The sequence below is a fragment of the Typopeltis vanoorti genome, chromosome 3 (assembly GCF_054136105.1).
Source record: "Typopeltis vanoorti isolate ZY-2024b chromosome 3, IOZ_Tvanoo_1.0, whole genome shotgun sequence".
NCBI lineage: Eukaryota > Metazoa > Arthropoda > Arachnida > Uropygi > Thelyphonidae > Typopeltis > Typopeltis vanoorti.
In genome coordinates this window covers 102,766,199-102,780,801 of record NC_143551.1, presented here as the reverse complement: position 1 = coordinate 102,780,801, position 14,603 = coordinate 102,766,199, and the positions used below count along the sequence as shown (strand labels likewise).

The 14,603-nt window shown below is 35.3% G+C and overlaps 1 protein-coding gene across 1 annotated transcript in view; it reads left to right on the top strand.

Moving 5' to 3' along the window:
* Positions 1–14,603, top strand: part of LOC150108433 (dnaJ homolog subfamily C member 2) — a 337,407-nt gene that overhangs the window by 56,312 nt on the left and 266,492 nt on the right. Inside the window, exon 4 of the mRNA XM_090415844.1 lies at positions 9,876–9,974. Coding sequence (XP_090271970.1) covers positions 9,876–9,974 — 99 coding nt within the window. The remainder of the gene's footprint in view (positions 1–9,875; positions 9,975–14,603) is intronic.

Genomic DNA, 14,603 nt, shown 5'->3' with positions numbered 1-14,603 from the left:
CGAAGTCAGTCAGAAAGAGTTCAGACAACTTTCCGATGGCCGGCAACTTACAATCAAAAGAAAGTGGAGGAGAACAAAAGGCATGCCGAACTTGAAACTTAAAATGAAAGACTCATACCAATTCTTTGGGGGTTGCCAAACTTCATGCGAGGTCTCAGAGGAGGCCTAATAAAAAGGGACTGAAGCAAGCAGAAGGGATCCCGGTTCCAGAATTGCTGTCAGAGGAGGCAGCCTGCTCCAGAGTTGCCATCAGAGAGTCTGCCCGGATCCACGTTGCTTGAGAGAGGAGTTTCCTGCTTCCAGAAAGGAGCTTCTCGGTTCGATATGTCGCTAGAGAGAGAGAGACTACTTCTACATCACAGAAATTTCAAATAAAATTAGTGGGCTGTTTGATATAAACCAAGCTGAAGTAGAACTTGAGATAATAAACATTCAGAATAGTTTACATTTAAAATCAATAAACAATGAAGTCATTTGGAAGTATGCACATGAAAAATTCCCAATATTAACTGATATGCGCGAAAAATTCTGTCGTGTTTTGGATCGACATACTTGTCAGAATCTGCTTTTTCAAATATGACTCATAAAAAATCAATTAAGAAACCAAATTGCAAATGATCATTTGGATGATTGTCTGCAATTGGCCACTTCTTCATATCAACTTGACTGAAAATATTGCAAGCTCCAAACAATGCCAAATTTCACATTAACTTTTTTTTTTTTTAAATCAACCAGGATTTCCTGTAACTTGTGAGTTTGTAATCAATCTGTTGTTTTTTCTAACTTTGGTTTTCCAAAATAGAGAAATAAATATTTTCCAATTTTTTTTTTTTTTTTTTGTTGTTGTTGTATTAAAATAATTAAAAGTGATAAATAAATTTTTTAAATACACAAAGTTTTTAGTTGTGTATTTTTTTTTTAGTTGTTTATTTGTGCATAATCAGATATCAGGTTGGGGGAACATGATCTATATAAGAGAGTAGATCACCGAATAACTTTTTATAGAAAAGTAGCTCACGTAGTAAAAATGGTTGAACACCACTGCTATATAGGATCATCAGCTTTGTTTTATTGACATTGATATTGAGTCCTTATGTCAAACTATGTCATTCTATCTTCTAAGGAGTTTATTCATGTCCTCTTTATTTTCTGCTATTGGTGCTGTGTAATGAGCATATCTTAAGTTATTAATTCTTGAACTGTTTATCAATATGCCTCTATTCCTGTCATCCAGAGATCTTTTCATGATTTCTCGCCATAGAGATTCAAGAGTCTGGGTGCACAATCTGGGTGCACAATCTTGCCTTACTCCATTTTTGTAAACAGAACCAATCTGGTAATGTGTCATCAATTTTTAGTGTAGTTTGGTTATTGTTGTAAAGTTGACTTATTAACTGGATAAGATGTTGGGGAAAGCTAGATTTACACATTACTTCCTACATCAATTTCTATTTTATGCAGACAAAGTCTTTTGTATAATTATTAAAGCATTAGTAAGAAAGGCTATTGAATTCTCTTGATTTCTCAATAAGGTTTCATCAGATTTGAGATCTGGTCTCCGCAACCTCTTTCTTTCACAAATCAAGCCTTTTTTAAAGAGATATTATCCATTAAGTAATTACAAATTTTTTCATAACGAACTTGCTTGTTTTGAAATTAATGCTATTGTTCTATAGTTTCACATTTCTTAGTGCTTCTTTTTTATAGATTGGCATATTCTGGAAGCCATGTTGCTCAGCTATGGCTTTGCATTCCTATGGAAGACAAATCTCTATGCTGTAGCATTTAAACTCCACTATCAGGGAACTAACATGTACCTCTCTCAACTCCTCCCCCCCCTTATTTATACACACCTAAGTGTGGTGTTGCCCCCTGGTATGATGGATTTGTTGACTCATGATGATTTTGTCATGCTGGGTCCTGCCATCAGCACCAAAACCAAGATTTATTGGCCCAGGCAACCTTTTGCTACTTCTGAAGTACTCAGTTTTGGAGTTTCTTTGTCTTCTTAATAGATGCTTGTTTCTAACTAATAGAACTTAAGAATGATGTGTAACAAAACTTGGCAGGGCTTGATGCATTGTGCATTTCAGTATGTTCTTTGTACAAGGTGAGTCAAAATGATGTGAGCAGTTTCTAACTTTGAACTGTCATAATTATAATTCATTTCATAATAACATCAAAGTCTCTTAAGCATCATTAAAAAAAAAGAGTTGCTCTTCTGAATACTATATGTATTTGTATACTTGATGCTTATTCTCAATAAATGTTTCTAATCACACTCATAATTTTCATTTGACCATTTGGGGGCTGTCCCAAATGGTCAAATTCTTGTTATCCTCTTTCTTCCACACTTTTGCAGGGTCTGTGCTTGGTTGGATGTTTCCTGGCTGTTGGAGTCTTGTTAGTATGCTCTAGACACTGTTGTGCTAAACATCACATTGAATTGCATGCATGGTTGCACTCACCCACTTTCCCTTACCTGAATTCTCTGGTCATTATTTTCCAGTCAGTATTCACAGTTGTGTATATATGCACTGCCGCTTTAATTATTGCATAGTTTAATTACTGTTATTGATTTTGTATTCTTTATTTTCTGTTCAGTGATATAAGATTTAAGTGTAATAAATTTATCTAATTAACAGAGAAATTTTATTTCAAATGCCAATCTCCAAAACTTTCTTTGGAATTTTTGTAAAAAGTGAAAGGTGGAAATTTACATGGAGCAATAATAAATTTAGTTTAATCCATTATCCAAGTGTGAGCAAGCAAAGTTTGTGCCTGAAAGTATCTTCAGGACTGGGGTAAGGTGGTACAACACTGGGCAACTCGTTGCAAAGGTGGAGCAAGTGTTTTGCTCATAATGCAAAACACATCTCCTTGCGGATATGTATAATGTTATGCATTAAGGGAAGGGCCACTACCCAGACTAGTTTCGACCTTTATTGAGGTCTCTTCGGTGGGAGCCAGGCCCAAGTGGAGATACCAGGCAGAAGCATTAGCAGGGTCATCTCTACCTATAGGAGTTGCCAAACAGTGTGCCACCTTTTTATTAAATTACTCTGGATTTAGAGAAAGATGTTGAAAATTTATTTTTCGCTTGGTTAGACTATAATAAATTTAGTTTAATCCTTTATCCAAGTGTGAGAGCAAACAAAGCTTGCGCCTGAAAGTATCTTCAGGACTGGGGTAAACCTTACCCCAGTCCTGAATTATAATAAATTACTAAATTTATTATAGTCTAACCAAGTGAAAAATAAACTTTTTACATGGAGTAAATTTATTAAATGTAAAATTTTCACCTAAGTATCAAAAGCATCTTCAGTACATTAACAATGGAACACAAAATAAAATGCGGTTTTACATCTAATAAATTTATTTCGCATAAATTTCCATCTTTCATTTTTTACACACATGATAGCCTATATTTACGCATTTTCTTTGGAATTTTTTTCACTAGTTCACAAATGTGGGAGCAACATACCAGTATTGTTAAAAATTGATTAGATAGCATTATTGTACAGGTCACCCTCATTTAACGCAAATTTTAGGTTCCCATAGAAATGCTGCGTTATAAAAATCGCGTTATGCAAGACTCAGATCACATAGAAAAAGTAGGGTTATGTTCCAAAATCGTTTTTTTTTTTTAATTATATAAACAGCAATGACCTATCCAACAAAAAAATTTTATTATTATTATTATAAAAAACCTCCATGGAGTCAAAGACTCATCGAGGGAGGTCCACTGTTATACACACACAGTTTATCATACTGTTCTTTGAATTACCTGAATTAAAATATATTTATGTAAGTTAAGAAAACATACAAACTATGAAACAGATACATATTATAAAAATTACAAATTGTATGTAAACTTCCTTGCACATAACGCATAAATGTTTTAGACAAAATAAAATAAAGTGAATATTTTAATCGTCATTTCTGTCTTCAAAACTGGAGTGGCCGGACGTCGTTATCACTTGAATCTCTTGTATATCATTTGTATAATTCTTATTGCATACTTTGGCTGGTTTAGTTATCAAGAAGTCAGTAATAAGACCTTGCTTACCACTGTGCTGCAATTTTTTATTAAGTTCATATTATGGAGTTAAAAGAAATATCCAATTGTGTTGTGAATTTTCTGGAGTGCTCCATTGAGGGATCATTATCCGTAAAATAACTTCCTAACTTTCTTGCCAAATCCAATCCTTCTGCTAATTTCTTTAAACTGAATTCTTTAACGGATTCATCACAATCAGAATTATGGCAGAACTTTCGCTGCCATTTGATTCGATGTCATCTACTAATTGTATCAGTTCTTCCTCATTTAAATCTGTTTCTCCCATCATTTCATTGTTTTGTATTCCACATTCTTCCATTTTGTTTACTTTTTATTATCTCACCTATCACTAAATTAAATAAGGTGGGAATAAATGAATCACCTGGCTAATTCCTTGGATTATCTGAATTTCTTCAGTCTGTTCTTGTTCTGTATTTATTATAAGACTGTTATATATATATATATATATATATACAGGTATCCCTTGATTAATGTGGTGAAATTATTTGCGCAATCCCTTGATATATGTGGCAAGAGTTTTGATTAACGTGCCTTTAATCCTGCGGAGCTCACAGCTGATCTGACAGATACATGCAAAATGTTTAATATAAATATCCTTACACCACTGTATAGCTTGGAGGTCATGAGTAGCTGTGCATTCATATGTTATGAGTGATATTCTGCACTGTTTTTTACTGTCAGTTTGGTTCAACACATGTTATGTAAAGGTTTGTGATATTTGACAGTATTGTATCTGAGAGATACAGGACCTCCGATGTCAGTATAGTATGATTTAGTTTTTTTTTTTTTTTTATTCTTTGTTCAATAATTTCTAGATTGTAACTGAAAATAAATAAACCATCGTATTACTGAAATTGAGAGCCAAAGGCTTATTTATCATACATGTCCTTTAGGGCAGTGCTTCCCAAACTTCTGGATGCCAGGGGGCCCCTTTGGAAAAATTAAAATATTTCACGGGCCCTGTCAAAAAAAAATCGTAATATAGACATATATTATTATAATATTTATTGTATTTATATTCAATACAATACATACACAGCGAATATTGCAAAAATCAAATGCAAATATTAAATTTTTAGCATCTTACATACACATTTGACATGCACATTATCTCATCTTTTTGTATAGATAGATTAGATTTTATATAGACAACTGCAAGGGCTAGAAGTTGATAGTGCATGGGAGGCAGTTAAGAAGTGTTTGCATGAAGCAATGGCTGACTGTATACCTAGAGTCCAAATAATAAATCAAGTAGGGGTTAAATGGATGAATAACACCATTAAGCTTCAGCTGCAAACCAAGAAACAACTATGGAATGAATTCAAGGAGAAAGGTGACCGGCAGGCACATGAACAGCATAAAGCGTAGGCTAGAAGGGTAACGAGTGTGGTAAGATAAGCAAAAAAGGATTACGAAAGAACATTGGCCATGCAGGCTAAGAGAATCCTAAACAGTTTTTTCGATATGTTGCAAGTAAAAGGAAAAATGTATATGGCAGAATGATTTTAAAGAATGCTGATGGTAGGGAGGTAACTGAATCAGTTGATATAGTTGTTACTGAGTGAGCACTTTGCAAGAATATATCTTCCAGGTGGTGACATTGCAGAAATGAATGAACCAATAGATTATACAGGAATTGTGGTGAATGAAGTGGAGGTGAGTAATCTATTGCAAAACCTCAATGTCAATACATCTATGGGATTGGATGGTATACCAGTTCGTGTTGTACGTGAAGCGGCTAAAGAATTGTCAGTACCCTTGACCATTTTGTTTAATTTGAGTCTCGGGTCTGGGTTAGTCCCTAGGGGGGAAGAATGAGGGGAAAATAGTTCCACTGCATAAAGGAGGTTTCAAGACTGCTGTTGTAAATTACCGACCGATTAGCATATCAGGAATCATTGTCAAAGTCTTGGAGAAATTCATCAAGAGAAGAATACAGGACTGGATAGATGAAAATGGGAGACAACATGGTTTTGTGAAGGGTAGATAATGCCTCAGTAACTTGCTCACGTTTTATAACACAGTGACGGCTGAACTGGATAAGGGTAATGGGTTTACAGTGATTCTACTGGACCTTGCCAAGGCCTTTGACAGGATACCACATGTTACTCTAATCAGTAAACTGGAGCAGATGGGGATGGATAGGAGGGTGGTTGATGGAGAGATACCAGAGAGTGGTTTATTCAGGAGTGGATTTCAAAAGACAGCTAGTGACTAGTGGTGTGCCGCAGGGCTCAGTTCTTGGACCACTACTTTTCAATTTGTTCATCAATGATATAGGAAAGGACATCTGAGAGGAAGTGTTCACTTGTTTGCTGATGATACAAAGTTGGGCAGAGCAATTGTGAGTGCACAGGATGTCAAAATTTTGCAGGATGATTTGGATAGTTTGGAGGACTGGGCTAGGGAAAATGGATGTCAATTTAATGTGGCAAAGTGTAAGGTTATGCATTTTGGAGTGAAAAGATTAGCAGCAGTATATCACATTGGTGGAACCATACTCCAGGAGATTGATGAGGCCAGGGATTTGGGAGTGTTGGTGGACAGGGAGTTGAAGTTTAGGGGGGCACATTGCAAAAGTGGCCAAAATAGCTCATCAAATCACTTGGTTGCTGAAAAATACTTTAGCAAGCAGAGACAAACAAGTTATTGTCCCTCTATATCGAGCCTTGATAAAACTCCATCTAGACTACTGTGCCCAGATATAGGTGCCAGGGTTTCTTCTTGATGGGGAGGAGGTGGAGAGGATCCGGAGACGAGCAACCAAGATGATAGCAGGTCTGTGGAATGAACCTTATGAGAACAGGTTGAAGATTTGTAGGTTGCAAAAATTGGTTGATAGGTGGAAAAGCGGTGATATGATTAAGACTTTCAAATTACTGAAGGGTTTCTATAAGATTAATCCAGAAGATATTTTTGAGAATAGGATTGGTGGTGGAGGACTAGGGGCCATACATGGAAGCTGGGCAAGAGTGTTGTTATATCCTAAATGAAGGAATCTTAGAAAAAAATCATTCATTTAGAGTCTAACATATAAAACTTGCTGGCAAAGAGAAATAGCTGCACATCAGCTGTAATTAAAAGTGAAACTTCTTCACTTTATGTAAAATTTGTATTCTTTATTTCAAGTACCTTATATTTAAGCTGATGTGAATATATTAAGATTTCATTTTTAAGTATGTCTAAAAGGAGAGATAATGTGAATTAAATTTAAGCCTTACTTAAGTTATGTAAAATCTATTGTGAGTCATCATAAAGCTGTTAAGTATTAATTCCTGGAAGGCCTAAAGCTACACACGTACAGCGTAACGCTGGCGGGTATAGCTTATTCGGAAAATCACGTAACCATGTATTCCATGAATCCGAGTATATCAGCATTGTAGAAACGAAGGATAAGCCAAAGGGTGAAATTAGTTAAGGATTGTGTGCAAAAAGGGGCTGAAAAAGAGGGCGCTCTATAGGAGTATAAAAGTGGGTTGAGCCTGGAACACAGGGACTATTCTCTTGATCTCTTGTCGTATCGTTTTCCTGTTGGGTGGTTTGGAAGTTGGCGGGCAGTTTTGCATAAGGTGGGGGGGGGGGGTGAAGTCTGTGATGTCGGGCAGCGAGCGTTCATAAAGAAATGAAGCTGGATTCTATGCAAAGCTGAAGGAAAAAATTCCAGTCCTAGCAGAATCAGGCCGTCGTTGAAAAGCCCCATCGAGTTGTTCTTGAAACGCAAAGATTTTGAGTCCGTTTCCGGCAGAAAGAATGAAGATAGCGTAACCCCTACGTTGGTGTATAGGCAGCCAAAATCTTGCTCTAATTTTGTGTGAATGTTCATTAGAAGAAAGAAGATTGTTTACGATTGTGAAATTAAGAACTTTATATTAAGGAACTCTGTGGACAGTCACTATTTAGAAAGTTAACCTCGTTTACGAATAAGAAGAATTGTCTAGGAGAGATCTTTTGTAACTTGTATGTGATAGGATTAACTTGATGTGATAAGAAAAGTAGAATTTCATATCTCAGTAACATTTGAATGGTTGTTAGTTTTGTTCTTATGAGTAATACTACTGAAAGGAATATGCTTAACTTAACATCGTTTACTTTATATCCCAATGTGTAATTTCTGTGTTTAGCTTGCCTTATAAGTTTTAATTAGTTCGAGTGTGTTAATCTCTTAGTTCGAGTTTAATTAGTATTGAGCATAATCGAGTGTATGAATTTTGTATTGTGTTTTAGATATTCCAATAAACATGTCATATTTTCCTGAACCTGAGTCGTGCCTGATTACGATTCCAAATTACCACTTATAAAAATAGAACCTATTTTGGTGGGAAGGATTTAGAGAGTGAATATAAAATATAGATTTAGGTCGTAACTTCAATAATATGAATCTATACGGCAGTTTAAATAAGATATTGTGTAGGTAATCTTCAGACTCTAGTTTTTGTATCCCTGAGCAAGGATTTTTTCTGCTATAGGATACTGGCTGGCGCAGGAAAATATAAATTTGCCAGTATCCGAAGAGGAAACAATCATAGATATAAAAATAAGATTAAAGTAAGAGAAAAAAGAATAGATATAAAAAGGATAAATATATAACAATAGAGCAGCCGGTAGGATTTGATTGAATAAGATTTTAAGAAGAAAGGATAGGTAAAGGTAAAACAACTAAATTAAGTATAAAAAGCATAATTAAATATAAAACATCGATATAACAAGAAAAAGAACATATTAACAGCGTGGTTAGCAGGGATGTTAGAACTAGGTTTTTTACTTGGAGAGTGGTGAATGAGTGGAATAAGGTGCCAGAGTCTGTTGTGGGTGCTATGGCCATGAATGAGTTCAAGGCAAGGTATGATATATACTGTGTAAATGTCGAATAGTTGCTCTTGACATGATGTTAGGGCCTCCCTCGATGAGTCTGTCGACTCCTTGGAGTTGCCCGGGATAATAATAATAATAGATATATTATTATTGTACATTTGCAGTACAAGCACATGAAACGTAAAATGATTAGTAATAAAGAGAGAATTAAAAACTTAAAAGAAGTTAAATAAGAATTTAATATGATGGATGTGTTTCACTACTGCTACACAAAAAGTCAATATCAGGTGAAATATTTGAAACTGCAATTCTTAGATTTCTGCTTTGAAATTAAACTTATATGAATACGCATATATTTACTAATATTCATTAAGCGCCGAAATATGCAGGAAGCAAAATTTGTGAACCTAAATTTTCTCCTCCTGAACCCTCTTTCCTAAAATGGTACCATATAAAACGAATTATTAATACAGTAATCGATCATGGACGAATTGTAATTTTTACCATTGATTATTAGATTTGATTAACGCGATTTTGATATACGTGGTAACATCAAGGGATTAACCGCGTTAATCGAGGGATACCTGTATACAGGCTGGTTCAAAATATTTTTCACATGGTGAAAAATATATGAAAAGATAAAGGGTTACTACAATTTGTAGACTGTGTTATATCAAACCACTTTGTATAAGTACTACATTGAACAAGGGTTACCACAATTTGTAGATCACGTTATATCAAAACCGCATTATACGAGGGTTACCTGTGCTTCATATAATTGTAAATAGAAAATAAAGCTCCAAAATTAACAGTAAGTTTAAATTGCCAAAATAATTTAAAATGCTTTGAATATATACACTGGATATATGCATATCTTTCCTACAGTAATGCCAATAGTAGTATAGTGCATTCATTAACCGATAATAATAATGTTATATATTGTATTTTTATTCTGGAATGATATTTTTTACTTCATTTATAGATAGAAAAAAAGTTCTGAAGCACCATCCAGATAAACGCCGAAATGCTGGAGAGCATGTTCAGGACCTGGAACATGATTATTTTTCTTGTATCACTAGAGGTAATTTTTATCCTTAATTTTCTTTATTTTAGTTTTATTTTATTACTTTTATTTTTTTTAGTTGCATTTCTTGTAATGAGGTATTGTCAAGAAGTTGGCTTACAGCAAACATTAACTCTAAAATGGTAAAGTAATGTAGTTTCAAAATACAGCAGATCACTTGTTGATTACTCACTAAATTATTTACATATTTAAAATAACATCAAAGTAATGATAAATGCATCAAAATATCTAGCATATATTAATATATATACATCTAGGGTTGCAATTAATGTGAGTTTGAATAAAGTGATATTCAATTTAGTGCAAATTGTACAATGATACCAGGTTGCATTTATTGTGAACCAAAATTCAGTTAACACAAGGCTAGCATGTACACAGTTCAGGTTACCATTATGCCACTTATGCTGCAGGTTAGTTTTCATGATTTCTTTTAATCGTTTTTAAGAAGTACCTTAAAGCACTTATTGAGACCTTCCTCTGTGTGTGTGTGTGTGTGTGTGTGTGTGTGTGTGTGTGTGTGTGTACGTGTGTGTGTACATATATACATACACGAGGGATACCCAAAAATAGCTGTAATCTGCACTTGGCATGAGTGCATTTTCTAGTTCTAGATGATGCCGCTAGGCATCATAAGTGTGCAGTTTTCTGGCAAATAGCATCATCCTGTGTCTGGCACCAGTCTGGAAAATAGCATCATCCTGTGTGAAGTAGTTGTTGTTCTGGCTGCTTTTTTGTTGCTTTCAGGCAAGTTTGATGATTTTTCATGGTTGACCACAAGGAACAGAGAATGTGCATGAAATTTTGTTTTCTTTTGGGTAAAACTGCAGTTAAAACTTTTGTTATGCTTCAGCAAGCCTTTAAAGATGACACTTTAGGTAAACGCAGGTCTACGAGTAGTTTCCTGTTTCAGTAATGGGGACATGTCAGTTGAAGACCACCCACAATCTGGCTGACTTTCGACAAGCAGAAATGATGAAAACATCGAAAAGGTTTGCCAGGAAATCAATGGAGATCATTGAAAGACCATTGAGCAAGTTTCTGAAGAGACGAATTTGTCATGGAGTTTGTGCCAGCAAATTTTAACAGAAGATTTGCAAATGAAATGTACGTACACTAAATTTGTACCTTTTGTTCATAGAGGATTAAAAAAAAAAATTTTTTTTAAATCGTATGAATGTTTGCTGTGATTTCAGGAAGCAAGTTCTTAATGACCAGAACTTTCTTTCAAAAGTTGTGACCAGGGATGAGTCTCAGTGCTATGGTCATGATCCAGAAGCAAAACAAGCATCATTCCAGCAGTTCTTATGGATAAACAACATGGTGGTTGTTTCCCATCCTCTCTACTTGCCCGATCTCTGTCAATGTGACTTTTTTTTTCCCATGGATAAAGAAAACCACGAAAAGTCAGTGATTTGTCGATGTTGAGTTTATTTTCTTTAATAATCCACTAAACACAATCTGTTTACAAACAAATAATGCTGGCCTGCTATGATTTTTATTGTGTTAATTTTTATTTACTATTTTACAGTAAATACTACATTCTGAAATTCCCATTTGTTGTGAAACAGTATCTGTTTTTTATCATGTACAGTTTTCACAAAGCATCATTTTTACTTTTACATCATGAGTCTTTTCAATCTTGATTTGGAAAAACAATTTGTAATTTGACAATGAACTGAAAGGTTGTTTTTATATAATTTCAAGGTCACCTACCTGGACACAAGGAAGAGCTGCAGTAATTGGAATACTGGAAAAGTATTTTATGTTGTTTCTTTTTTAATTGTATTTATTTATTTTTTATTGTGAAACTCCATGAATTGACCACATTTTCTGTTATTTTTGCCTTATTTGATGTAAAAAGCAAAGATGGAACATTAGAATGCGTCAGATAAGCATATTATTGTACTTAGGAATTAAGACCAGTTGTAAACTATACGTAGTTTTCATTGCTTGTGTTGAATAGCTGAGACAGTTGACTAAAGAAGAAAAAAGTTTTTATCCTTTGGAATTCCATTAATTTGACATGAGTCTAGAATTCAAAGGAGATATTTATCTTAAAAGACAAAATTGCTCTTATAGCTTATGTAATGACCAAGTTATACTTATTCTGTTCTCTTTCTGTATTTAATTTATGATCTTGATTAAAAATACTGAAATATTTTACTTGTTTTATAGGTTTATCATTGTAGTTGTTTTCTCTTTTCCAGCCTGTTTCCATAGTTGGTTTAATGCTGATTTTCATACCAAATGTGTTTCAGTTTAGTTAGAATGGATTTGTTTAGTGGTATTGACATCATCTTCATAAAGTAATGAACTTTTTTTTTTTTAAATAGTTAATCCCATATGTGATTGGTTGCTCAATCTATTGTGTGCTAGTGCCATGGATGGGCAGAAAGTTGAGGAGAAAGAAGAAATTTATGAACATTGGATTTGAAGATGTGGGAAACATAAGGGGAGAGATTATTTCAAAAGACAGTAGTATTAGAAGGAATGTATGAAGAAGGGGAAAAAATTGGGTTTGGAGATGAACTCTATAGGGTCTACACGGGGACATCTTTCTTATGATAGAACAAGGGGAAAGAGCAAGGACAGGGACCTATCCCTGGAAATCATGACTGAAAGTGGTGAGGAACAAGGTGAGAGGTATCTTTTTTTTGCATGGATTATGGTTGGACCATTGAATGTATTTCCTGACAGGATGGCGAGAGCACAAATGTTGAAAGAGTTTGAATAGCATGATAGAGTTTGTGTTGTCTTACATGAGCCTCGCACAGTTGGTCCTCTGACTAATAACTGAAACCATGCTGAGCAGAACATTAATATAACAAGTTTCAATATAATGCATTCCAAACATTTATGTTAACTATTTACGTGGGTGGTCTGAAAAGTTCTCAGGCTAACAATGAAAAAACAAATTTAAAATTTCAAAATAATTTTTATTTTTCAACATAATCTCCTTAAGACTAATACATTTATTCTAGTGATGCTACAGCACCATTATCTCGTCCCTGTAGTAGTTCTCAGTAAGATCTGTAAAATATCCCTCTACAGCTGCAATCACCTTTTGATTCGAAGAAAAACACTGACCAGCGAGGAAGATTTTTTTATTATTTTATTTTTTATTATTTTCGGGCTACTCCAGGGAGTCCTTAGACTCATCGAGGGAGGCCCTAAACATCATGTCCACACAACTATACGACATTCTCACAGTATCTATCATACCTTGCCTTGAACTCACTCACTGTCATAGCACCCACAACAGACTCTGGCAGCTTATTCCACTCATTTACCACTCTAAAAGTAAAGAACCCAGCTCTAACACCACTGCTAACCACACTCTTGCCCAGATTCCATAGGTGTTCCCTAGTTCTCCCACCACCAGTCCTGATCTCAAAAATATCCTCTGAATTAATCTTATAGAATCCTTTTAGCAATTTGAATGTCTCAATCATATCTCCCCTCTTACGCCTATCAACCAGTTTCTGCAACCCACAAATCTTCAACCTTTTCTCATATGGTTCATTCTATAGACCTGCTATCATCTTAGTCACTCGCCTCTGGATCCTCTCCACCTCCTCCCCATCATGAAGGAACCGAGGTGACCAAATCTGGGCACATCCTTTTTGTTTTGGGAAGAGATAGAAGTTGGAGGGAGCCAAATCTGGGGAATAGGGTGGACGTCCCAACAATTCATAGTGCAGATCCCTTAATTTTCCCATTGCCAAAACAATGGGAAAATTAAGGGATTAAGCAGGTGCATTGTCCTGATGAAAGATGATTTTTTTCATCTGCAAACCGGGTCTTTTCTCACGAATTTTTTCATCTAGTGTGATGAAAAGATTGGAATAATATTCCTCAGTTATTGTTTTATCCTTTTCAAGATAATTAACAAACAAAAATGCCTTTAGCATCCCAAAACATCGATGCCATGACCTTGTTTTCTTTGGTGCCGAATAACCTGATTGCTTTTGACTGCTGTTTCAATTCGGGTGTGTTCTGGTGAATCCAAGTATCATCCATAGTAATAAATTGATGCACAAAATCAGTTTTATTCTTGTTAAAACGCTCCAAGCACTGTTCAGAGATTTTCATGCGAGTGTGTTTTTGATCTGCGCTTCACCCATCTTGCGCCCCTGCCAAGATCAATTGGCTAGTGGGCTTGCCTGTAATGGTCAACGGTGTTGCAGTAAGTCTCTCATCCCATGGTCCGGGGTCGGGATCCTTGACCTGCTGCAGTGCCGGTATAGCATCCAGGGTAGCCCTGGCTTTCCACTCCTGAGTGCAGTCTTTGCTTGCCAGGTAGTGGGTGTCCATGTGTGGCTCCGTGGTGGGTGGGGAGCTCTGGTGCCGAATAAAAAAAATTCCTTAAATATGAATTCTTCATCCTCAGATGTTTTGGGGACCCTAACAAAGTCCCAACCAAGTACTCATAATATAGACACAGCATATGGAAACAGAAGTAAGAAACAAAAGATATTGGATACTAACATAAATGTACCAACCTTTTTAATCATTCATGCAACAGGTGAAAAACCAATTGGGAAAATGTCACCCTTCTTTATCCAAAAAGGTTTAGAAGGACTGGCAGGACCTCTCAAAACTGTCAAGAAAATGCATTCTGGTGAT